The sequence below is a fragment of the Diachasmimorpha longicaudata genome, chromosome 5 (assembly GCF_034640455.1).
Source record: "Diachasmimorpha longicaudata isolate KC_UGA_2023 chromosome 5, iyDiaLong2, whole genome shotgun sequence".
Classification (NCBI taxonomy): Eukaryota; Metazoa; Arthropoda; class Insecta; order Hymenoptera; family Braconidae; genus Diachasmimorpha; species Diachasmimorpha longicaudata.
The window spans coordinates 4,858,186-4,885,314 of NC_087229.1; the positions used below are offsets into that span (position 1 = coordinate 4,858,186).

Sequence of the window (27,129 nt, forward strand, 5' to 3'; positions counted from 1 at the left end):
GGCAAAATTATATATTTTTCACAGTGAACTGTCTCCATTCCAATCGCCAACTCTTCCAATTATTAAAAAAAAATTCTTCAAACAAGTAGTCGACCTCATCGTATAGTCAGCCCACAGTTTTTCCAATTTTTCATCGGTTCAGGGCAAATGAATTCATATGGAATTCACGTGTTCTCCAGTCGTGACATTTTGGCCGACCCTTTAGGGAGACACCCACTCACTCTCTACGTCTCCTTTCCACATGTACTCCCACACAAACATCATACACTCACCCTCGTGTATCGGAGACACGTGCTCAGCTCTTCTCGAGTTACTGTATCCAACACCACCACATAGATGGCTTGAATGCAATCAATGGAGGGACTAGCTACATTGGGGGAATTACCCGCAGTTGTGACTAAGCGAATCGGTTTGCCGTTAATGCGGCCATTTGAATGCATTGGCTCTATTTTCATGGATAAAAGGTTCAGCAGGCGGGTGCAATTTAAAGGAAACAATACACTGATTCTCACTGGGTATGATACTTTTGCATGACGTGATAGTTCACTGGACGTTGGCTAATCCAATTCAGTTGTTGAGTCCCCGAAATATTCATATTCGTGTGTATCTTTCGATAAAAAAATTTCATACCAGAACGCCTCGTTGGACAGTTTTTTTGGGTCCATTGTCAGTGGAAAAGTGTTTTTCCAGGGGCTTTTGAATCAATGCGGTTAAAATGTCACAGAGGAAGTGCTGGAGATCCGCAGGGAGTGATGTTTTTGACTGAAATTTAGATACTGTTCTGTTAAAATGAATCCTGCGCTGTCTTCACCGCATTGGTATCGGGAAATTTGGGAAAAATTAGCGTACGATAATTAATTTTAATTGTAGGGTAGAGAAGTTCTAGTCAGACGTACAGTAAATTTTCTTTGGGTCCAGTATTTTTTATAGAGGTAACAACAATTATAGATCAGCTGGCACACTTTATCCTACTTGTACGATAATTTCGGAGAAATGATTTTCTTCACCGAGGAAAATGTTTCATATTTCATGAAAAATTAGCACCACAAAAATAAGGCATCGAAATAATATTAATATTTTTATACTAATATTAATATTTGTCCTCTCTGTAATGCCCTTTGCATAGAAAAATTATTGTCGCCCAGAGATCTTGTAAAGATCTTCAGAAAAATCCTCGAAAGATAAAAATCTTAAATTCAAAAAAGAGAAATTATTCTTCAGGAGTTTCTCTCAACCGCTGAAAAAATTCTGATGACGCAATAATTTTATTCACAAATTTTTCCAATCACCACTCCTTCTCCATTCAACCTGAAATGCATTAGTATAATTTGGGGTCAATGACAAAAACAAACTCTCCTAGCTGGTCTCGGGGGCACTGTTCGCCGATCGATATTGCATGTAACGAGTGAGAGGACTTTACCTGCCCTCGGTTTTATTATCCTCGCATGCACTTTACGTCACTCTAATGTTCATAACAACGAATCGAACATCTCTAACCCTCCATCGGATTAAAATTTATTATTCAACGGATACTGTTTTTATATTTCATATCGGATAATGAGAAAATCACTTGCGCACGCCTGAAACCATCTACCTCTGACATTTATTCTCTGAAAACCCATTCGCATGCTACGAATGAACATCCAAGCAAACTAATATTCTCTCTAATTCACTAATAAAGTAAATTGGGCACTCGTATAAATCAGGGTATATTGAAATAAATTGCTCTCTTTCCACAAAAATACGTTGGAAAATTGCGCTGTGCGATTTGTCCAATTGTCTTTCCACTAATTCAATGGTATTTGTTTACCTCTCTTGAACACTAAAACGATATCGATATGCAGCTTTGACAATTTAGCATGACCGTCTTCACTATATAACCCTTGAAGAATTTTCGATGTTATCTCCTCACATGGAAAAAAATTGGATAAATATTAGACCTCAAGAGGATTCACTCCACCATTTTTTAGATCAAGTTTAGTTCCAGTTTATATCAAAAAATTTGAGATTCTAATTTTTGCAATAATATTAATCCTCACCCCTCCTGGCCCCTTCTGAAGGTTTAATTTTTACCGAGGATTTCTTTCTGTGTAAAAATCAATGGACAGCAAAGGTAATATTTACCAAACGTCAGAATAAAATTTCTCCCAAGTAAAACTGAAAATATTAAAGCCTCAGGATCCGTAAATTATCACAGACGGATGGGTTACACCTACTTCGCAGTTTATCTCAATCTCGATGGAGGGAGAAAATTCATAACTCATTTTTACTGAACTCTCTGGATTTGTCATTGAACCCGATTTCACTCGCCAATTGCCTCTGGGAACGTCATTTTTACGCTCCTCTCCTGGCACGTTCTACGGAATATTTTCCTCAACGTAGTCCATTTTCCCTCTAATACCAGAAATTTTCTACCCTTAATATACGTGCGATGTCCTAGATCGTCCGAAGGGTATAATAAAATATTTTTCTTGGAACAGAATTAAAATTGTCGAACTGAGTTTTATCGTTTCCGGCAAATCTCTGATTACATACCACAACTTGGCCATTTTGCCGTTTGCTCTGGATTTTCCGGTTGGAAACTGCTTCCATAGACCAGAAGATACTCAGGAAAAGGGAGAGATGAAGAGTGAGTGAGGGTAAAGTGCGAGAGTAGTCTTATTTGGGTCGGAGTCATGGTCATCCGGAGAGTCTCGTTTTCCTGCGGTATCCCTGTCGACGATGGCATGTTTTACACAAGGATATGTAGCGGATGGTCCTGGCGGGAGAGCGGCGAGAGAGGGGGGAGGGGGATTACATTGCACCGGATGCCACTGGGTTCGTGACATTCAGGATGAAGATAAAGGAAGGGAGCGAAGAGGGGAGAACACAACACCCGTCCCACACCTTTCCCATTATTTTTCCGAATTTTAATTAATTATCGCCTAGTGATTAATCAAACGACGCAGTTTCCATTGATTTGTTGGTACAATTATTCGCTTTTGCTGACGAAGTTGAAAAAAAATGTCACTCAAGTCGAATTGGCCGACTTGCAGTTGTTGAATTTCCAGGACTTTTGAAGAGAATTTTTCTTATTTTCTGTTAATTTATTTGCGTTAATTTTTTATGTTATTATTGGGAATGGGATAATGGTTAAATGATCAGACGTGTAATACCCTGGACCTGATGCCTCTTATCAACAATGGTCCCACTCATTCACCTCCGCATACATTCAGGAAAATAGAGCATACACATCACCCCTAAACTCCCTAGAATTTTCTTTCATAAAAATATTTTCTACTCTCAAGTGGAAACACCAGAATAAAGGAAATACTAATCGTTCAAAGACCCTTTCATTCCATCTGAAAATTAATTTCTGACAAACATTCGAAATGTAAACTCCAATAACTATAATCTCGTTCGTTACTCTTGATTGTCATCTGGTAACAAGAGGGAAGGGGAAGGGTTGACATGAGGTAAAAGAATGTACGTGATTCCCCTGAAATTACCCTGTGACTGTCTCCCAATAGAAAGTTCCGGGAATGTTGTCCAATGTTAATTGGAAATCTTCAGCAATAGACAATATTCGACAAATCTCATTTGTGCTCCGATGAAAATTCATCTCGTGTATCTGATGAATAACCTCCCACCTGATCTATAAATTGGAAAATTTCACTGGTTGAGGTGTCTAGCGAAGTAAATCACATGTCATTGTGATAATCCGCCCAAGAGCTTTGATGCGTGACCCACGCAATTCTTCCCCATTCGCCCACACAATCGCCAGTAATTTTCCGACGTTCGCCAGTCAGGTCGGAAACGCCTTCCTGATCGGCTCAAACAATATGAAACAATATGAGAGGGGAAAAGCATAAAAAAATGGGATTGGTGAAGCCGTTTCCCGTTCAGAATATTGTGTGTCAAAAGCAGAATTTTTCAGAAAAACTTACGCATTTCATTCTTATTTTTAGGTTTTATCCGTTTTTTTTTTCATTTTGAGGGAGGGAAATTTAACAAAAGTGTTGGCAACACTCGGCATTGTTTTTCGCCCCTGCAAAATCCGGGTAAACTCTCACGCGTTTCCATTCTGCACTGGATTACCGAGTTCTGCATACGAAATATCCATTTTGTACGGGAAAATAATTATTTCCACGTTGGGTTTCGTAAATTCACTGGGTTTTTTATGTGTACGCCCTCTCGTACACAATTAACGTTGTTTCAGGCTAGTTCATTGGACAGTTGGATGTGCAGTATTTTCGGTTGTTCGACCGATGTAATGCCTGGTTCAGGGTGTGGTAGATAATGGAGGGTCCATTATTCTTGCATAAATCGCCCCCAACGAGACCTGCGATTTAGTTTTTTTTGGAAAGATCAGTCGAATATCGTGTTCTGCAGTTTCTTTTTACTTTCATTTTAATGTTGGGGCAGATATGATGCTTATTAAAATATTTTGGAATGGAGATAAGGGCATATTTTTCTCAGACTGATAAGAAGGCAGAAGAGAGCCAATTTTGGGAATGGCACATTTTATTTTTTACGACTAATATTACATAATAATATACAGTAATATACAATAACACACGACCAGTTGAAGGTCCTAGACTTTAAACGTTACACATAGGGATCTTCGTACCGACCGGGACGCACTTTTGACGATAACAGGCCTGTGAAACAATGGATTTCATTAGAAGAATATAAATTCCAGATTTCATTGAAAATTGAATTTTAAATGTGTGAACCACAAGAAATAAGACAATTTCCAAACTATCTAATCTAATCATCTGCTTTTTTTCTGGGAATCATTACTTAACTGTTAGTTAATTATACTTGAAATTACAAATAAAACAGCTTAAGAAATTTCAGCGGCATTACACATATCGATGACTCAATTAATTCGAAGAACAGGAACAAGAAAAACTCACCGACAGTGTATTAGACTTTGACGACTTGCATATTGTCCCATCTTGAACTGCAAGAAGATGACTATTAGCTGCTACAAAACCGTTATACATTTCACAGGTTTCTTTCATTCCTGAGGGAAGTGGTTGTATCTTGCAATAATTCATCGGTGATTTGTTCTTCTCAATACATACTGCGCCGTATTTACATGTCATATGCTGAAAAACGGAAGAATTCGAGTTAGTGGCAGTTAAATGGCTCGGGTAAATTTTCCCCTGGGAATTTTTCCCATTGAAATTAATCTTCGCAAAATTTATTAGTGTACATATGTATATACTATATAAGTGAGTTGATTTGAAAAAGCAATCAATGCATGCGACTACATAATACATTGATCATTTGGCAGAGGATTGTAATGATCTAAATTTTAAACAGATTATTTATAACTAAAAATGTATGACAACAATCATCTCTGTTTTCCTTGGCGGTTATTCAAGCAAGTTGTCATTTACTAACAAATATTGATCAATATAAATTTTAAATTCAATACAATTTTATCTCCAATCATATCAGTTGGGTTGCGTATGATAATTTATAGGCCATGAATAAAATGTAAAGAATTGAAAAAGAAATATCGGAATTATGAAGAAAGAAAAATTTCTGTCAAGTTTGATGTTGATAAAATTGATTATTTTCTAGAACATATGGCCTACTTTCTCGTACATATTTTACAATATTTCACAAGTTGACCTCAATTTTGTTAAAAATATATGTGTATTATTCCTGATGTTTGGAAATTATTGACTGCCAGAAAGTGAATGTCATATTAAATAATGAGGAATTGAAGGTGCGTTCGAAAATTTATCTCTTTTAATTATTTACGGAGATCAACCTCGGTTTCCGTATTTTTATTAGTTTTATTATTTAGGAGGCTCGATGATAGTTCTCGTGAGGGGAAGAACGAGGGGGGCAATAAAATTATGATAAAGATATAGTATTTACCCCTGAGTAAGCTTTCCCAACGCGTTGTTCGCATTCTCGTGCAGGCGACTTCAAACAGTCTGGCATATTGTCCAGAAAATTACTAGGTTGATTTCCACAATTTGGCTTTGTCTTAGGACAACTGTCGAGACATCGGCTCGCCTTGTTCCTGAAGCACAAATACAACGAATCAATATACAAAAATATTCTTCTTCTTCTACGTCTTTTGCGTTACCATTTCTTCATTGAGATTATTTTTCATTACGATCACTCAGAGTTAAAAATATTTTTGGATGGGACATAAACCTTCAGTTCCTTCACTGCCTTCAGTCTCTAAATTCACAATGAAGTATTTTTATTCGCCAAAAAAGTTATCGAGTGCTGGGTTGGAATTGGATTTATTCGGTGCGAGTTTATATTCCGAGATTAATAATTAGAGCTGCAGATATTTTGATAGAATTTTTACCGATTGCCTGTGGCGATATTGATTCGATGAACCAAGAGGTGTTGTCTTCAACACATGCAATTTATTTTTTTATCCTTGACCACGTAGAAAAAATTTTGTATAACGATTTTCGGGGGGGATTAGATACGTGGACGATGCGATAAATGTTCAATATATTTGATATAACTCACCTAAAAAATTTCTGGAAAGATGCTTTGGTACACGACGACCATTTTAAATTGTCCGGAGACCCAGTCACATATGCACCCATGATTCCCAGCATTTGCTTACACGCCGTTTCATCATCATGGTCACCTGAAAGACTATTCATAAAAATTAACATTTTGCGCTAATTAAGGGAAATACGAAGGTAGAAATATGTCTGACGTCTAACATCTCATAGAAATCTTCGAAAGAATCACTGAAAAATTCCAAGGGAGATTTTCCGGAAATCTTCTGATGACTATTCCGAAAAAATCTGAAAGATCTTTTGCAGGCGATAATTTTTCTACGGGGGGAGTGAAGGAAACAGAATCGATATTTACAGATGACCAAGTTCGTGAGCACCGACGACGTAGTTCTGCAGATCGTTCTGGAGTAAAGCAACTTGAGCGCCTCTCGAAGCACATGGAACATTGACGTTTGCCACTCCTAAAAAATATCAGATTCGATAAATTAGACAACATCAATGTAAATAAATTACCCAATAATTCGTGTAATGATTTTCACGGAGAGAAAAACAGATAAACAGTATTCAAAAAAAAGATAAAAATTGTAATAACAATTATAATCCTCTTGCACAATTTTAATGCATGAGTCACTGTAATCGTTATAATCCTGAAGCGAATATCTCATGAGAAAGTTCACGAAAAATATCAAAAATATTAGTCAAATATTATAGACAATTAGGGGACTATGATGACAGTGATAATTACCCAACATCCTGTGAGTTGCATCCAGAGCAATCCTAAAATATAACAAAAAATATAATGAATCGTATCGAGATCAAACATGTACTTGATTGTATATTTCCTTACCCGACGAAACTGAAGAAGTAGTCAAATGACTCTCTACCAAATACAGCCTCGTTCTCTTTAAAGTGTTTTCCTAGTGCCCTCAATGCTTTGCTACTATCGATGTAATCGGTAACATCGCGGAAGCGGGCTTTTCTGACCCAGGGTGTACAGAAATCATCCTATAATCATCATAATTTAAATTATTGCAATATTCAATGGAAATTATTACAGAGCTGGAATTAGAAAAATTTCGATTGAAAAATTCAAAATTAAATGATTCTAAATTCAAATCAACCATCTAAGACCATCAATCAATGAGGAATAAGCAGAACTGATTTTTAAGATACCAATAATTATCGATTTTACGTCTATGTATGGTCTTTTTAGAAATGTTTCCGAATAGGAAATAATTTAAATTTGATTTATGCGCAATTTTTTTGTTTATTAAGATAGTTTTGTAGGGAAACGTTGTGAATCTACACCGCACGTGCTCTGTATGGAATTTCACACCGCGCGATAGTAGATTTTCTTAAAGAATTTGATAAAAAAAAAAAAGAATTTTTTTCTGATCTCACCTGAGGTACTATGAAGCCGGCAATATTGAGCTGCACACGCGGCTGGTGTAGATCGCTGTAGAGCATGTCTATCGCATTCCAATACGCCAAAGCCTGTCTCAGTGCTTTCAATGGATCCTTTCTACAGGACATCCAACAACATTACTATTTACGGTTAACAGATGTCTTAGTTGTGGGATATTGTATATATTTACCGCACGTCAGAGCGCTCCAGTTGCATCAATATCTGGGGATAAACAACTTCGGGAACTGGATCTATGCGAAGTCCTCGTTTGCCGATGCGATGGTCTTTTTGGCCTTTCCTTCGTATACCTACAAATAATCTGGATTACGAAATGCCAATTCTTGTTTCATTGAACAGAACGAGAAGAATTTCTGTCCACTGAAGATCATTCAGAAATCTTTAGGAGAATCATCAGAAGATCTTTGGAAAATCTGTGACCGAAGATGATTTTTCAGAAGATCGTTCAGAGATGTTTTGAATTTTAATTTAAAAAATTTACTAAAAAATTCTTTCCAGAATATATTTCTGATCAGTAATTGTCCGTTGAAGACTTTCCAATGATTGTTGTTGATCTTCAGGGACATATTTCGAAGATGTTTCGATGATTCTGTTGAATATTTTTGGATCTTCCTCAGACGAACAATTTTGAACGCTGGATTACCTTTAGTGATTGGACGGGTATAGTTTACTGGAAGCAGTTTGTATCTAGTTGCTCGTCTTTTTTGTCTGAGTTGACGATCGTCGTGCTGGAAATAATAGTAGTCCAAGAATCCCTCCTGAAATTTGAAGGAGCTCGATTACTGCACTGAGGTATAAATTCATTGATTCAAGCAGATCACGAAATGATCGAGTGACCTGTCGGAGAGGGGGTCATAGATGAGACGCGTGCCGCAGGTAGAGAGTAGGGCAGTAGACACTACCCGAAGAGGATGATACATTTTAATTATGTTGAATGTTAACTTACAATTATATTCGTCCGATGGAAGTGAACAACTGCTGCCTTTGCTACGGGATCCTGATAAAAAGTGAATTTCCCCAGCATCTGCAAGGTCTGCAAAAAAATAAGTTAAAAATATAGATTATTTATGTAAATAGAAAACCCCCAGATGAATAGTTATATTCCTATCATTGAAATAATTTTTATGGAGTCGTGAGAAAATTTCGTGAAATTTCTTGGAAAATGTCTGGACCTGTGTGAGTTTTTATCTAAAAGTGCACATGTCGGCTGCAATTTCTCGCCATTCGGTGAAGCGAATTTGTATAAAAAATCCATTCAGCGTTATTCCAAATTGCAGAACAAGCAAATGGGATAAAAATTTCTAATTGCATATATGTCCAATGATTCACCTGGTCAGTAGCGTAGGTAACCTTTCCGTCCTGCGTACTTCGAGCGAACAACACAGGAGTATTTTCATTCGCCAAAATGCTCTCCGTCGCTTTCAAATTCATACACTTTTTCATGCCATTGCTGAACGGTATGCAAATACGCTTCGTACCACCAGCACCACGTTTATGTCTTTTCGGTAGATCTATGTCGATGAGCCCATAAACTGGCTCTGCACGGAGAGATGAAAAAAATAAATGAATAAAATAAACAATAAATAAAATAGTAAGCACGTGGTAATTGATGTGGAAACATACCCGAGTCATTCCTTCGTCCAAATATATTAAATATTTCCGTGGCTGTCAATCGATCCCGCTGCCCATGGCAATGACAGATACTACAGAAGTAACAAAGGGCGATTAAAATAATTATCTTCATCACCGAATCGATTACTAGGGCTTATTGATGAACAGTGTGGATACACCAAATGATCCCAATGTTATATACCCGAGAAAAAAATTGATGTCTTTTGATTTATTCAGTGCAAACACATAAATTCACCATTCACACTGACGTCCACATTTATGGAATGAATTTATAATGATGTGGGTGAATGACTTCTTCACCCATCGATTCTCAATGTAAGAATGATAATCACGAGAATTGTGTGAAGAAAAATTATACGCACCATTTAACACACGTAGACTCCTCAATAAATCCGCTCAACGACGTCAAGTCAATGGCAGCCCCTGGCATTCCAAGATAGCCGTACCTATGTCATCACATGAATGACACACGGTTATTACATGAATAATACAATACATTACATCAGTGATATCAGTAAGTCCGGCCTTTTCATGAACACGTTTTAGTGCATTGCAAGTGAAACTCTTGAACAAGTACATTAAAACCATTGTTTTCTCTTCGCAAGTTTCATAAAAAATTACGAAATGTTAAAGTGTGTTTTTTGTCAACTATTTGTTTAATCCTCGAGTGGTCAGACAATGAGCGTTGCACCGCTGTTTTTCAAATTGATGTGATGATTACGAAAACATTGTGGATTATCCCCTTTTCAAAAATACAGTGTATCGGTTTTTAAAGCTTTTGTGTTATTCTAGCCATGCTATGAATATAAAATATATAACATATAAATCATATATAGATAATATACAATTCTTTTATATTAAACTATGATTATACTATAATATAATAATAATTTAATTTAATAATTTAATGGATTAGATTTTACAAAAATTGAGAATTTCAAAATATTAAAAATGAAATCAAACAAAATTTATATTCCATGTTCCACGCGAAAAATTTGGCGACAAAAGCCAATAAATAATAATTCGAAAAATCGACTGCTGAATATTTTTTTATTTTAACCACAAATTCTCACTGTCAATGGTTTGTGTGAGTGATCGCGCAAAAAGTTGTTTTTGAAAATGTATTAAGAAGCGATAATAATTTTACAAATTTCACATATTTCTCCTGGTAGGATGGCCTCAGGAAAGTTTATAGGTTCAACGGATCTTATCGCACTCCACGTGGCTCACAAACTCCTATGAAATTTTATGGAGTTATAGACAAGAAATGAAATTGTTTTCCTGGAAAATCGTTACCATCACGAGCTCCTCTGCCCTCAAGCAATACTACTGACAAATACGATTATTATTCACTGATTCTCTATTATTTTCTATACATTATTATTACATAATTATTACATTATCACATAATAATATGTTGTATCTACAACATATATACATATATAATTAGAAGTCACATAGATTTATCAATTCGGAAACAATAATTGAATTTCACAAAACATGATTAATGAGGTATCCTTATTTGGCTGAAAATTTTCCTGGTTAATATAAATTGAATATTTAAATATATAATTGAACTGATATAATTCATAATATGCCTTAGAGAATTACTACATGATTTATTTTGAATTCACTGGTTTCCTGAGCGAGCTCAGTTATGATTCCAAAAAATGATTACAGTTTAAATATTTTTTAGCAAAGTTTAACCGAATTAATACTTGGCTTATCCATATCTGTCATCTATTTGATTTGAGATTCATTCGTAAAGATTTGTTTTTCCTCCCTCTGATTCCTCTGAATGCTTGTTTTTCTCTTTTTTCAAATATAAAATGGCTTTGCAATTTCGATCTCTCTGTGAGCGTAATACAGCCAGTCGCGAAGTACTGAAGACAAAAGCTCCTGCAATGCATGTAAAAAGCAGTAGCGATACCTTCAACTTTGATCAAAACAGCGAATAAAAGGTGTCGAAGTCCATGAATGCGAAGCGCATCTGGGCTTCCCTTGTGTCACGATTCTAGTATGGATTAGCTTTATGATGACGTCAAACTGTTTATTCCAGACCAACTGTGTACATTGGTGATAATGACATAACCGAGTGAAATTGTGAATTGATAGTCTAGACATAATTCTCCTGTGTGACTTCAACAAAATATTATCAATATTTGGAAGTTAATTAGGTGGAAAGATTGCAGATAGAAATAACCCCTTGAAATTGGAAATGAAAATACCTGAAATTTGTTGGTTGTTGCCTGTGGATTAGGTATCATTGGGATTCAAAGATTTTTTTTGTTTTAAATTTTTGGAGAGAGAGTTTCTGGAGTTCCTGGTAGCCTAATTGGATGCGGGCCTTCAATATACATTCATATTAATAATTAATAGGAATCTCCAAATTATTTTTATCCCTGAGATGATTGAAATATAATCGAATTATCTTCCAATGGGCGTTGATAGGTTTATCAGTGAGGAGGATAAATTCTTTGAATGAATTATCATTTTAGAAAGGAAAAGAAAAATAAAAAAATGTTAAATAAATTTTTTTGGAACAATTTTGAAATTCCTTTCGAATCTCAGAAATAACTCATCATAGATCGGTTGACAAATAATTTTCCATCATTAACATTTTTCCACTACATTCATGAACTATGGAAAGAAATTTTATGACAACTGTAATCTATAATGGTGCACGAATTATTTTTAATGTGATATAAGTCGTTAACCGAAAAAATCACTTTCTGATTACATTGCCAGTGGAGCACAATGTATTTTTCATGATATCGTTATGGGATAACTACAGTGGCATACATTTCTATCATTTATTTAATTACATATTGTACTAAAAAGTATTTGATGCTGGGTCCCACGCACCCTTGAAAATGGTTTTTGTTAAACGATCGGAAATTTTAGAGAATTTTGCTGGCATTGGAAAATCAGGAGTCCATCAATCATTACAAAAATCTTTCAATTGCTCCTGTAATCTATAATAGAATATAACCAAGTACTTAATGCTATTTAATTTTTTATTCTTTTCCTAATTACCTTTTTGGTTAACAGAGAGTTCCAGGAAATTTTCCATTATCTTGTCACATTCAAAGGCGTGATAAATATTTTCCTACTTCACACTCGTTATTACCCCTTCGCACTCGTATCAAAATATACTATTTCAGGCCTAATGGCATAAATTACTTTCTCAAAACTGTCCCAGAAATTTCAATCAAACACCTATTGTTGATAGTTATACTCTTGGGTGACAACAAAATCTGCTGGAAAAATAGAAATTTCCTCCCCTTTACGTCCTCATGATACCATTCCGCTTGTTCCACTATCAGACGATGTTATTTCACTAGGACTCGAGGGATGAGATCCGGATTCTTCCGTGCGACTGACAGATTTATTTCCGGGATTTGGCTGAGTTAAATATGTGATGGGATACTTTTCTTCCTATGAGATACTCTCCATTGTTTCCGCGTAAGATTCGAGAAGAGGTTCTCGACTATGTACCTAATACAGCTGATAAAGCCTTCGGGTCTCCCCAGTGAAAACTACACGGAAAGCATTTCTTTATAAACATTACCCTACCGTTCCATAAAACTTTTACCTAAGTCGACGTTTCCGCATTTCTATACGGTAATTCAGGCAAAGTTCATAAATTGTGATACCATTTTATGGTAGTCAAAATAATTTGTTCCTGACAAGAATGAAAATTATCTCTCCGCGGGAATTAAAAAATAATAATACGTGATGATAAAATTTTATTCTATTGAAAATATTTTTTCCTAATAAGAATAACAATTACTGCGCTAGCAAAATACCAAAATTATCAGTAGTATCCGATAGTATCAAACTGATTTTTTAATTAAAATTCTTCAACGAAACGCTCGACCTGGCAAATGTTGTTTTGTTTAAAAAAAAATTACAAATTTTCACGCGATTTTTCTTCAGAAATTTAATTTTGCAGATCATAATTATTGGCTGTCTCTCAAAAATGAAGCATTCATTCATCATAAGATTAATCACAGGGCAAAATATCCATAACAAATCACTAATCAAATCCCGCAAATCATTCGATATAACGCTAACGATCGAATTCGATAAATGTAATTGAAAAGTATTTAACTGAACTCACTCAGCGCCATTAACGGATTTCTTTTGATTGTGGAATTCGTTCTAACGACTGTCTGAAGGTGATATCTTTGAACGACCGCTTAATGATTTATAAATTCAAATTTTGACAATCGGTTGCAATCGAACAAAACCGCCTCGATTTCAAGCGCTAAGCAATAATTCAAGTACAATGAAGAAGAAGAAGCCTCTGACTTTCTTCTCGCGATACTGTTGCAGATCGATCGATGTCCTGCAACGGATGAAAAACGAGGTATAAGTTATGACATTCTGATGTAGCTAACTGATGCGTCAAGGTGAGCAGGGTACGTTTTGCTAACGACTCGTCAGGCTGAACGCAACGAGTCCAGGCGTTACCACGTGCCGGGAGGGCCAGACGCTAACGATTTCGCGTCTGATTGCACCTCGCCAGTACCTACGGCCACCTCCACACCCTCCACCCCACGTGGCCGCACTATCACCTGATAAGGTTCTTATGAAATTATTGAGAAATTATCTTATTTTGATATTATCAGTTTCTCAGTGAATTACTGTAATTGATTTTTACTGATAAAGGAATTTTCAAATGGTCAAAAAATCAAATTTTTTTGTAAATACTTCTTGTTTTTTTTCATGGTAGAAATTATCAATAAATATTTGAGACTTATATATTCATATATTGTTACTTCAGGAGAATGAAAAAGTAATTTTTTTTCAATTTATTTAGCTTTGAATAAACTTTTTTTCTTGACTGCCTTTTTATCTCTTTTCAATTATCTTTCGAGATATTATTCAAATGTCATGTCATTCAAAGTAATTCACTGATAACGTGAGATATTTCCTAATCCTCGGTCGGAGTTGGGATGGGTAGAATCTGAAGAAATAACGATTTTTTCTAATACATTTTTGATAACTTGACTTTTCAAACTATTTCCATAAATCGGTTGAGAATAAATCTTGAATTCTACAAAGTGATTGATCATAAATCAAATTCGATTTCTCCCAACTGAAGTAAAGATAAACAATCATTTGATTGTATTAACAATTCAAAAGTGTTCAAGTAAACGTTGAGATTAATTCTTTCCATGATTTTTCCTTATCTTCTTTTTAACAAAATATATCAGAATACAGAATTCCACATTAGCATTACAGTTCTGGAGATCGCACCTAATATTTGGCATCGCGTTAATATCATAAAAAATATAATCCGTAACACTCAATGTGGTACATCAGTTATTTATTCTCATTTATTGAACTCTCAATGGAATATTAAATACAGAAAGAAAAATGAATAAATCCACTCTAGTCTGTCGATAATAACGACATTGTTCCTGCTGCACTGCATTCACTCAAACTATAATATTCCCACTGATTTTCCCAACAGGATAAAAATAAAAACAATAAATTGAATCGTCCAAGTGAGGACGGATAAAGAACGTTGTTTTTATTAATCCATTTGAATTGGAAAAAAATTGAATTGTCCCTGATAGAAAGGATTTAGTTGAGTGGACAGAATAAATCGGGTTGGGTGAGGGGTTAGTGAGTTTAATGGACGACGAAAGCGTTCGATCAGCTACGATACTAGCTGCTGAAATTCGATTGATGTAGCTGGCTGATACCACTGGGCATTTCACACTAATCCATCAGGACTTGGTACATTGATTAGTATTTGCTCGTTGGATAATGAGGAATACACTCGAGGATTAGGTGGAAGTGTGTAGTGCAAATTTTGACAATTGGATAATTCAAAGTAACTCTAGCCTTGAGTAAATTGAAAGATTATCGAAAACTACAAAATTTTTTACAAAACTATTACATTTGGAATCATCATTTTTCCTTAATTTAATTATCGTTCCTGTTGTTCAAAGGAAAAGTTAAAAAATCAGAACCTAACGCAGTGTCTATTTTTGGTTGATAAGAATGAAATTCTTTAAGAAATCCGAAATTTAATTTAGATAATACTGACTATTTATGAATTTTTTCGAATTTCACTTATGCAACTGGCTGGAAAAGTAGCGTATCCTGTCGGTAAAATACCGCCCTGAGGGTAGAGGTACCAGATTTAAGGCCCAGGCTCAAGATCTCTAGACGTTATCCACACTTTTTCATTTGATTTTCTTATCTGCATCGTCATTTATTGATAAATTGATTTTTAATAATAATTTTTCCCGCTGCCCCGGAAAATTATTTGCGGTACCGTTCTGCATATGGATAAATTTATTGCAACTCCGATCGTATAATTTTTATGACGATAAATTTATGTTTCATAAATTATTTATAGAATACGTTCACCATGTTTTTAATTTCCATTTTTTATCGTTTCCTCAATCCTCCGCTGCAAGTAAAATTTCTATTTTTTTTTGTGTTAGAATATTGGAGTACATCGTTCATTGTTGTACCAAAACTACTCGACAAATATTTACGACACATTCGGGGAAGCAATTTTGGGAAAAATCTCTTTTATGATCGATTCTATTCCAAAACCGAAAGCCTTTTAATCTGACACATGTTCCTCAAGTACTTCAGTAACAATTTCCCAACGTATTTTTCTCCAAAATTTTCTCTATCTTTTAACCATGAAAATTAAGCAAATAAAGTCTGTAAAATGTCCGTAAAATGCATGATAAGATGACAAAGCACATGGACATGCTTTGGATGCTCAAAAACCATTAGAGAAATTTGAATTCAAGTTGAAAATTCAACTAACGAAAATTCGTAAGTTTACGAAAGTTTGGGGGACTACCTGCACGTCTTCCTAATGAGGATAAAACGACGTACCAACAAGTGCTTCCCCCTTCTTCTCCTCACCGACAACTTGGTAAATAATATAAAATCAACAATGAAGAAGTAGTCCTCGAAGGCACGGTTGGTGAATTCGTGCAGCATTGAAACGAGAGATGTTCGGAGTAATTCACCGACCACAGTGCCAAGGATCCTTGAGTACTCGAGGGAGAAATTTTGGATATCAGTAGTGCTCTTAATTGCTGTTTGCTCTTGCGGAGTTCATCCCGAGGCCTAGGATATGGCCCTGGAATTAATGCACGACTGCTGCATTGAGCGAACGGATGAATATTACCTTTTCATTTTAGTTAAAAATTTTATCTAATAAAGTTCAACAAATTTTCATGAAACCTACGTCACGTACTAAATTGATTCATTCTCAATTAATTGTTCGTTAACTCATTGAATATGAATATTGCTTCAGTAATATTATAAATTTATGTTCTGCAGCAGCTTTTTTTGTCTTAAAAGAAAAAATATACTAACAGTTGTTCCTTGTCGAGTTGGAAAATCATAACAGCGAATGCTTCGCTCGCAGTGGATGAGCACTTGACTGGTCAGACATTAATTTTCGAGGAAAGGAAAAGCAGTCTACGACGTCACAGATTTCTGAACGATATTCAGAGACAGTTATGTTTATTTACGGGTTATTACTAAATGGGTTCATCAATAAACCTGTAGATAAATAGAAAGTGTGTTAAAATTTTTTAAAAACGTGGGAAAGAATTCTCCAGTTGCAGTGGACAAAGGGGCCTCGCTGGTTCGGCTAACTATTGGAGGAAGAAAAATACACTCCACGAGCAAAACTTAAACAAGTTTTTTATGATTTTTATTGCGAGCAGAACCACAGTCAAGAGGCGGGAGGGAATACCTGGGCTGGGGGTTGAAAATTATGCAGTGATTTATTTTCCGAGTGGTGGAAGTACCGAGGTAAAAGAAGCAGAACAGTTCATTGAATATTTCAATAGTCGAGTAGGAGAGCCCCTCCTTTCCAAATACTTCATAAATAAATATTCCAACTTCATGGCTTTCATTAGCTATATTTAGACTTCAATACAGCTAAAAAAATAGTCAATATGTCAGACGTCAACCCTGCACTGATAGTAGAATTTTGTTGATATTTTTTATTATAACTTCGAAACCCCTAACAGGCTCGATTCAGCTTAAAGAAAATTCAAAAACATATAAAAATTTTACATGACATATTTGAGTACGATAATTTGTATGAAAATTTATCTGTCGAATATCTTTCAGAAATCTTCAGAAGAATCATTGAAAGATCTTCGCAAGATCTCCCTGGTGACTCCAAAAGAGCAGAGATTTTTAAAATATTTTCGAAAGTCAAATTCATAATCTCTTCAAAAACAAATCTTGTCTTCCAAAGAATTTTATTAAGACAGCCGGGAGATCCTCTCGAGATCTTTCAATGATTTTTCTGATATCTTTTGACAGATCTTCTTGATTAAAAATCATAAATAAAATTAATGAGAACAATTGGTAGGCAGTTGCATTATTCGGAGTGTGAAAAATTCACCCGTTAAATTCTCTCCATTACCGTCTCATTTGCGTGGATAATTGCCGTTAAAAATTTCTCCCAACACCAGTCTCGGTTGAAATATATCCACCCACCTCTCCCCCCTCGCAGTGGCCCAATGAGACCTACGTTGAGAGGAGTTTGCATTGAATAAGGTTAACGAGGCACAGAGAGACCACACGAGGCAATTTATACGTTTACGCGCCCATCTGCTGAGAGTCCAAACCCTCAGAGGCTTGAATTCACGATAAAGTGACTTTTATCGATCGACCCCTCACGCTGACGCTCTTTTATACATTGGATTCACATAAAACGACTGAGCTGATTTTTAACCTCTCGAATACATTCTCGTACTTGACGTAAAATGCTGGGCTCTGCTGGTGGCTCTCAATACCGATATTTTTACGTCGAGAGCTTTCATCAGCCGTGAACAGATTTACCAGTGAACGGAGACTGACATTTTCACGATCTATTCATTTTTTTGATAGTTGTTGAGGTTGAGTCGAGAGTTGACGACGTATTTCTTTACAAACATCTTGGGTGAGAGTATTTCGCTTCAAACCTGACGCCATTGGCGAAAGCAGAGCAGTCATCCCCAGTCAAGACTTTGAAATTCCAATGAACCGATCTTAGTCAGTCATTTTTACAGAATTTTTGCCCCCGAGGCTGTTCGAGATTTCGAGGACATCAGTTGATTGTATGGCATGGTAATGAACTCCTTGAGTAATTACAAAGTTCATATGATACGGGCAGCTGATGTCCGGAAAATAAATTGAACGCAAATCGGATTGGCTAGTTATTTAACAGGTGTTTTTTCAGAATTTTCTGTAATGAAAGTCACTCGGGAAAAGGCTATTGTGGTGGGAAATTGGCTCCATACGATGCAGATAACTACGGTAGTTAACTACTTCAATAGGGCCTTTAACGAGTGTCCCCGTGTCAATTTTAATACCTCAATTTCACTCTGCAAATTCACTTTTGTTAGTTTTACCTTAATTGTTGAATAGTTCCTGCAGTCGCAAAATCATTGTTGATAATTAAGTTCTTGGAAAGGAAAATGATCCCAGCAATTCCAGGAAGAGGAATTAATTAATGGAAAATAATATAGGGAGAGGATTTTTTATTTAAATAAATGTACAGCTGGTCCATGAGCTTGTCATTTGTCTTCAAATTCCCAGGAATTCCTTACAGTCTCTTAAATTCGATAAGAATGGCTCGATTCCCTTCAAAATTTGCCGAATTCACCTCCGGGGAATCCTACTTCAAAAGATATTTTCAAAAAACCCTTCCGCATATGTCTCTGAAAAGAAATGTCCTATGAAGATCTTGAAATATTTTCTAGTCACCAGGAAGATCTTCCGAGGATTTTTTAATGATTCTTCTGAGGATTTCTGGAGGATCTTTACGATACAGCAATTTTTTACCTTGGAATTTCCTTTAAATTCCTGGCCACTCCCTGAATTCTTTATAATTTCTCAATTATTTTAGGGAATTCTCTTGAATTCCTTAAAAATGACTTGCGTTCGATCAAAATTCATGAAAATTCTTTGAGTTCTCTCGAACTTCCCATAAATTCTTTCCTTTTTTTGGAAATTAAAAAAACTCCCCTAATTACCTGCAAATATCTAGAATTCAAGGCATCAACGTCAAGATGACCTTATTAATATGCAAAAACAACCCGAAAGAATTTAATTTCCACCTAAATGCATGAAGCCTTCGTGTATAATCACCTCGAGAATCGGTCTTTCGTACATTTTCGAGAAAGATAAATGCCGAGGATGAACAAAAAAAGAATTTAGGTGAGAGGTTGAGTAACAGTCTCCTCCACAATCGCATTAACGAGGGAAACTGAACCCAAAGATAAGTTGTCGCGTAAATAAAAGCGAATGGGACATTATCGGAATTGCCAACGCCATGCCAACTCCAGGTTTAACGAAACCGGAGCCATCTGGAGTTTCTGCAGCTGCAGAATTTCTCAGCCCCATACAAACACAAAAGATCAAATACAGAAGAGAAATTTCATTGTGCTCTCATCAATTACCATTTTATCGTTTGAAATTTTGCCGATTTTTTTCTTCATGGAGATATGGAGAAAGGTTTTTTAAAGGGTCTCAGCACTCCAGAGTCATCAAATTTCCATGATATGAGAGGAGAAAATGGCGCACACCAGAGGAGTTTTCATGCCGCCACTCAACAATTTTCATGCCCATGCATATACATACATCATACATATCCTTCCTGTCTCCGTTTCCCCTTCACTCCTGGGACTTTAAGCCCCTATATATATATATCATTTAATCTTCATCGTCGAAATATCCGAAAGGCCGTTGTTCAGTGAATGCTTTATACCGGACACCAGGACCAACTTGAGCCGGATCCTGTGCTCCTTGGCGTTTATGAAACCAGGTCACGAGTCGTATCCTCTTTATCTGTCTTTTTTTTTACCCCATTGAGTATTTCCAAGGAAACGAACATTTTATTAAACTTTTTTCATGTTTTATTCAACAACGACTGAGTCGGTGTGATTCGCGATATTAAAGATGTTTAATCACGTTCGGCGATATCGAGAGTACTGAATATTCACTGCTATCGTTTGAAGAAAAAAACTGTTTCTAGATTTCAGTTCAAATTTATTAATTTTAATTGCTATGTGTCCTCAATTTTTTATTTTTCTTTGAAGGAATTCTTTGCATTCTGAGAATAGTCTCCCTTAGTACCCTTTTTCATAAAAAATAAGCTGTCATTATCTTTTTAAAAAGTAAATGTTGTATAAATTAATGAAATTATCAAGTCAATTAATTTTTTCTCTCTCAATGAAATATCATGAATATTATAGTAAAGAAACTTTTTCAATTAAATTTGTTGCAGAGCTGGAGAAACGGCCGCAGCCGCAGCAGCCTCGGAGCTCTGAGGAGCTGGAGGATTTGCACAAGCTGCTGCACTTCCCCGAGGAGGTGGCTCTCCGCTTGACAGAGAGCGAGTATCAGTTATTCTATCAGGTGCAGCCGTGCGAGTATCTGAGGCACGTGGCCCAAGACTTGACATCACACCCTAAATCCACTAAAAAACCGCCACCGTCGCCAACAACACATCAGCAATATCAGTCGAGGGAGTCACCCAGCACTGTCAACAGCTCCACCCAGACAGATGAGGAGGCACTGTGGCTGGGTGGCGCGACCTCCGCCCTCTCCGTGCAGATCCTCATCAATCGATTTAATGAGGTGATTATCCCACTTGGAAATTTTTTTTGTTCTGCTGAAGATCCGTTAAGAATCTCCAGAACAATCATCATAATCGTGGGAAGATCTTCCTGGTAACCGAAAAGAAAGCTCCGGAGGATTGTTGGAAAGCAACATTTGTTCAGATGTTCTGAATTTTCCTTGGGAAAATATTTTTCAAAAACTTCTTTTTGAACATGTCCTTAGATACGTTGCAATAACCAATTTTTAACAGTGCAAATGACCCTTTTGCTGATTTTATTTATAAGAGGATAAATTTATTTCTGGATATTCGTTATTTCATTAGAATCAGTGCCATCTAGATCAATCAAACCCAAATAGAGGTGGGATTCCTCTCATTAATAGCCTCGGGAGAGGTTTCGACTCCAAGTTATCCTACCGGAGATTTCAGTTTGACAGATGAACGAATTGAGGTCTTTGAGGAATCTGCGATTGAAAGTGACTGAGTCTGAAAGAGCTCTGTATTTTTCCTCTCAGAATTCTTCCCTTTCGGGTCAATTGATTGGATCGATTGAGGCACACAACTTTCAAATAGAGTTGATGAGAATTAGCTTTCCACCTTTTTCATCGGGGCTAAAGTCCGTAAACCGTAATTTCACGGAAATTCCACAATTTTCTATTAACAAACTGATGGAGCGGAATCGCAGTAATTACTACACCAAAAACCGAAAATTCTCGTAACAGATTTAGTTACCTTGAAAAAGTTCCAACTCGAGAATTTAAAAAATGTCCTCAAGTGTACTTAACATACTTTACACACTTTACACTCTTCTCTTTTGTTCCTTATAATGATTATTATTATTGTCTCTCCGACGATCTTCCAAAGAATTTCTTGCAATCACAACAGAGATTTTCGGAAGATCTTGTGTCGATTCCTCTACTGATTTCTGCAAGATCTTCCACAGGAAAAAATTTGTCTTTTTTTACAGGAGAAGACACAATCTGTCAAAATAACCAATTGAATGTTCGATTATTCCCACTGTTCTTCACTCGAAATTTCAATGTTTCAGGTGAGCTCATGGGTAACTCACACAATAACAAGTGGCTCGACAATCGAGGAGCGGCAGGCATTTCTCTCGTGCCTATTGCGAGTCGCCCAGACCTGCTGGAACACCGGCAACTTCAACTCGGCGATGGAGATAATCGCTGGCCTCAAGTAAGTCCCCCCCCCAGCCCCCACCCACTCACTGACAATTTCACCATCTGTGTGCATAACAAATGAGAGAGACAGTTGTTGAACCTGTTTTAGTCCTTTTCTCCCTGCAGCATTAAACTTCGAAATATCTGTCTGTATTCCAAGACCTTCTGGTACACCCTCCATCCATCCTACTGGCATCAGGGCTTCCCATACTGTTGAAACTCTGCTGGTTGAATCGCATAGTTGGGGAGGGGGAAAGTGGTCACTGGAGGTTGGACCCTGGCATCCAAATTCGTGGTGATAACTCGAGCCACGATATATCCAAGCTCTAGAATCCAAACCCCATTCCCAATGGCTCCCTCCATCCTCTGTCCTAGTCGACGTCTCGAGATGCCAGGAGGTGTTCAAGGCCAGACAAGAAATTACAGATTAAAGTGTGTGGAAACTTGCTGGCAAGTTTAGGATCCAATTGCTGCTACTTCGCCTTCAAGTCCCTCTGGAGTCTTGGAGGATCACGGAAAGTTGGTCGTACTCATGTACGTGGACGGATTTACCCCGTAGGAAGAGAAATTCCAAAAAAAAAATGCCCGAGCGGTTTCTAAAAATAGGTCATGGGTCACCTCTACCTCATTTGTACCTCGATAATTAGTAGGGAATGGGGTTGTGGGCTGTAATTTTGGCTTTAGATATTTTTCGATGAATTTTTTTATCCAGGATGATTTTTCCAAAGTTTCTAATCGCTTTTCTGCACCAGTTGTGGTTGAATCCTCCAGCAATTTCAAAGGTTCCCTGACCAATGCTGTCTATAACCCACTTCTCCTCTCCAACTCATTCCGCTATCAATTTCTACCATCGTTTCCTCAGTTGCGAAAGAAGTGGAGATAGGATTTCTGGAGAACAAAGATTCGTGGACAACGAGTGATCGTTAAACTTATTCAAGTGGGTCGGGATGGAATAGAAACGTGGGAGAGGTGGAGCTTTTTTTTTTCATCAATGACTGAGGAACGATTAAAGCCGGGTGCCGATGAGCGGAACAAACTGGCCACAGGAGGAATGAGGAACGAGAACTATCACTCGTAAAAAGTAATTCGATTCTTCCTCCGAGCGTATTACTTTTGTAGAATCGGCGAGGTCGAGCCGTGAGGGCTGTTGGCGGAAGGGGGAGGGGGGATTGAATTTTCGCCAGGGGCGTGGAATCACCCAGGACCTTTCCACCAGCTACTTTGAACAGCTATAGTCTGACATAAAATGGAAATTAGTTTTATAAAGAAATAGGTTTCTAGTTCTCATGGTGAAAAGTCTTGGTGGGAATTGAGGGTGGTGGACGGAGAAAGTTTGGCATTTGAAAATATTACTGGAGGGATGAGAAAGTACCTCGATGAACAGAAGAAAAAAAATATTGAGGGAGTTAATGGAGAAAATTCAAATGCCGGGGTTCGCGGGGTTTTTGTTTTGCAGAAAGTTTTTTTTTTCAACTTTCTTTGGAAATGAGGGAGGGAGGGGAAGTTCTGGGGGGAGTTTTCGCGGGAATTGAGTTACAATGAATCTTTCAGATGCATTATCATATTTGAATTGAGGTGGGGCTTAGACTCGTGTAGATTATGAGATTTATTGTGGGGAAAAAACGTTTTGATAAACATTATCCGAGTGTTCTAGCAAAAGGTATCATATCAGAAGGCTCCTCATTTCTATCGAACCTTTTCTGCAAACTAATATCAATTATTTATTATTTTAGTGAATTGGGATTCGCGGATGATTAGTTTATTACCGCATCGTGTGAGAGAAATAATTATCTATCGGTCAGAATAAAATTTGTCCACTTAGAATAAATATTAGTCATTTAATAACGATTTGAGAATAAAAATTAAGCAATTTAGAGGAGTGAGGAAACGGCGGCTTATGATTCACTTTTATAGAACGTCGGTTAACTCTTTTCAGTGAGTGTAAATGAGTAGATGAATCGCTGCGCGGTCAGACGCACCGAAAACCATCGTCGAGCACTTTCAGTAGAATTTCCCATGGGCGGGCGGCCAAATCCGGAAGATTTGCCACTGTATAAGTAGGTGTGAACTCGCAGTGGTCAGACATAAATCAGTATCGTACATTTTTGTCTCCCCTGCTCTAACCCAACACGTCTTTAGACCCTAGATTTCACTACAATTTTTAGCAGCACAAGTACCAGTCGCCCACAACCACCGAACAATGGGATCAACTGGATACCTAACGCAATGGTCATGCAGACTCTTCTCGAATGGCTTCGTACAATCGTCGCATTATTTTTCATTTATTTCTATTTCTCAGCGACCTATCGCAGCCGAAACATTGAAGTTTACATTATTAAACCTTTAAAGTGACTCACGCGATTTAAAACCCGTGGAGGGTCTAAGGGACGAGTAGAAAGTTTTTTTTTCCTATTCTCCTTCCAACAAGTGCACTGCATCCACCATGGGTATGTCCATTAGCCTTCACTGGCGTCCGGCGTTCGTAAACCTTTACGAGCAACCTCAATTTCCGTCTACGATCCAGACATTCTACACCGTTTGTCTTCCTCCATCCAACTGCTTCACAAATATTTTTTTTATCACTTTTTTCACGATTAATTCTTCATCCACGAGATTGTTTGTCGTTTTGACGATGAATTTGGTCTATAAATGCTGATATGATCAGAGGATTTTTTATTCAAATCATCAGACAACGATTCCGACCGCTGTCTCGGATTCGAAGTACTCCGATTAATTTCGAGAATTATCTCATTTTTTTCTGATATTCATCAAAAACTGGTCGAGTCAAAAGTCACGTCTCTCGTCTTACCGCACCGCTAGAGAAGTGAAATAGTTTATTATTTTTATTTTATAAATTTCTATGTATAGCCTACTCGGCTTTTTACATATGAAGTGAAATAGTTTTTGTTTAAATATCTTTTGTAGCATGAATACGAATAAATGTCTCATGATTACGAAAAAAAAAATTTACGGCGGATGGACCTAAATTATTTATAAATTATGATTTCCAGAAATTTAATTTTTTTAATTAATTCAAGGTTTTACCGTACAATAGATTGAGTAATAAAATCATCGCGGACCGTTTTAAAATGTCAAGATAGTTTGTCTTCAATGATGTCATTAAAATTTATCATTTTGCCAGTCAAATTGTTCATACAAAATAGAGTAATCGTTATTAAATTATTTTTTGGAATCTCCATTATGACTTTGACTTTTTTTTCTCTCATATTCCAAATTTGTTCCTCAATTAAGCTACAAAAGTATTCATGTGACGGTCTATTTTAATATAACTCGCTGACATTTTCCTGAAATTCATATTTATTGTTTCATTCCCACTGCCCAACTGCTCGAACAATTTGTCTTTATCACGTCACTAGTGTCAACGAGAACATAACTTCTGTTGTGTCCACATTCGTGGGAGTGGTCCCTTTGACGTTAGGGGGTGGAAAAGGAGAAAGTAAAAATCAGCGTGACAAGTCAGTTGTATTGGAGAATCATCTGGTTGAATGGTTTCGACATGGCGTTGTCAGACTATGACAAATCTTGATGAAATGCCGTCATCTACCCGCACCTCACACAATTTTCCCCGTCTGATTTCTTGAGATTTTTTGCCCCATAGCAATACAATAAAGGGACGCGCGACTACTGTTCGGTCGGATGAAAAATTTGGGGATGAGAGAGGTTTTTTTACTAGAAAAAAAATCACGGTTCGTGAAAAAAACGAGGGTCGCAAACGAGAACACTTACTCAAGGGTCTTTTAGGGGTAGTTTTTAAGTACACTTTGATAGAAGAATTCCCTCAATGTTACCGAATGAATTTAGTCAAGACTTTTTTTCTAAGTCCCTCAAAGAATAATAAACTTTACTACCACGTTAGACTGTTTTCATAAAAAAAACATCGAAAAGTAATCGATATTTTTTTTATTCTTATCAATTTTTCACAATCGATTGATAAATCCTAGAATTTTCTTTCTCTATAGAACAACGAAGTATTACTAGCGATACAAATATTCATGCGATAAATATGATTTGCTTGCCAGTAAGAGATACGGCGTCCGTTTTGCAAAAGCGGATAAATCTTACCCATTTCCCCTTGGCCCAGAAACGTTGGTAAAATTTATTTGACTAAATTACATAACTGCAGTAAATCTTCATAATCGAGAAACGAAACAATAAATACCATTTACCACCCACCTCAGCAATTTTTTTGGAATACCATTCCTCCCTCCCCCTCCTCCCATAAAGAATTCGTTTTTCAAGGAAGTTCTGATTTTATTTTCGTTCAGCAGACGTTTAATCGAATAAAAAAGCCGAAAGAAAAATCGAATACAGAGATTCGCGAAAAATTTCCCGAGAGTGCCTTTAACGGGCCTGAAATATTCACTGACACATGAGTGAGACTGACCACAATGGAATTAGAGTCTGTCTATCGTATACACAACTTGAAAAACTGGATAACAACACTAGAGAGGAATGGAAACAACTTTATTTCACCGAGTCTGTCCGCATATAGAGTATCCGTTTGTGTTGGCACGTGTCTCATGGCATAACACACTCCAGTAGGGAATGCATTTGAAAGGCAGCCCTCGTTTCGTGTCTCATCCAAACGTGCCACGCATCTAGGGAGAAAAGAACATTTCTACCAGCTGGAAGCTGGTTCAATTTCCTCTCTAGGTACTTCGAATACAGTACAGGGTGAAATAATTTGAGAAAATAAGGCGAGATGACCGCATTTACCATCTCCAGAGGAAAACTAAAAAATTACTGTTGAAAAATAGGTGAAACATTGTT

The 27,129-nt window shown here is 36.8% G+C and overlaps 2 protein-coding genes across 7 annotated transcripts in view; one reads left to right on the forward strand and one right to left on the reverse strand.

Moving 5' to 3' along the window:
* Positions 1–27,129, forward strand: part of LOC135162343 (1-phosphatidylinositol 4,5-bisphosphate phosphodiesterase epsilon-1-like) — a 73,865-nt gene that overhangs the window by 27,274 nt on the left and 19,462 nt on the right. For 4 of the 6 annotated variants that reach the window (XR_010298943.1, XM_064120689.1, XM_064120688.1 and 1 more), the window contains exons 1-2: positions 21,049–21,180; positions 22,209–22,354. Coding sequence is in view for 5 of the 6 variants with exons in the window: in XM_064120689.1 (XP_063976759.1) it covers positions 22,332–22,354 (23 nt within the window). In the remaining variant the exon portion in view is untranslated. Of the gene's footprint in view, positions 1–20,827; positions 21,181–22,208; positions 22,355–27,129 lie in introns of those variants that run through there. The other 2 variants (XM_064120690.1, XM_064120691.1) reach the window with 1 other exon arrangement.
* On the reverse strand, positions 4,458–10,792 carry LOC135162345 (uncharacterized). The gene is made up of 15 exons (XM_064120693.1): positions 10,620–10,792; positions 9,909–10,110; positions 9,538–9,617; positions 9,244–9,452; positions 8,861–8,947; positions 8,558–8,672; positions 8,087–8,204; positions 7,893–8,013; positions 7,339–7,496; positions 7,237–7,268; positions 6,847–6,952; positions 6,493–6,624; positions 5,878–6,025; positions 4,899–5,093; positions 4,458–4,640 (listed from the first exon to the last, which is right to left on the reverse strand). Exons 2-15 carry the CDS (start codon positions 9,974–9,976, stop codon positions 4,581–4,583), a joined length of 1,629 nt encoding a protein of 542 aa, XP_063976763.1. The 5' UTR covers positions 9,977–10,110; positions 10,620–10,792; the 3' UTR covers positions 4,458–4,580.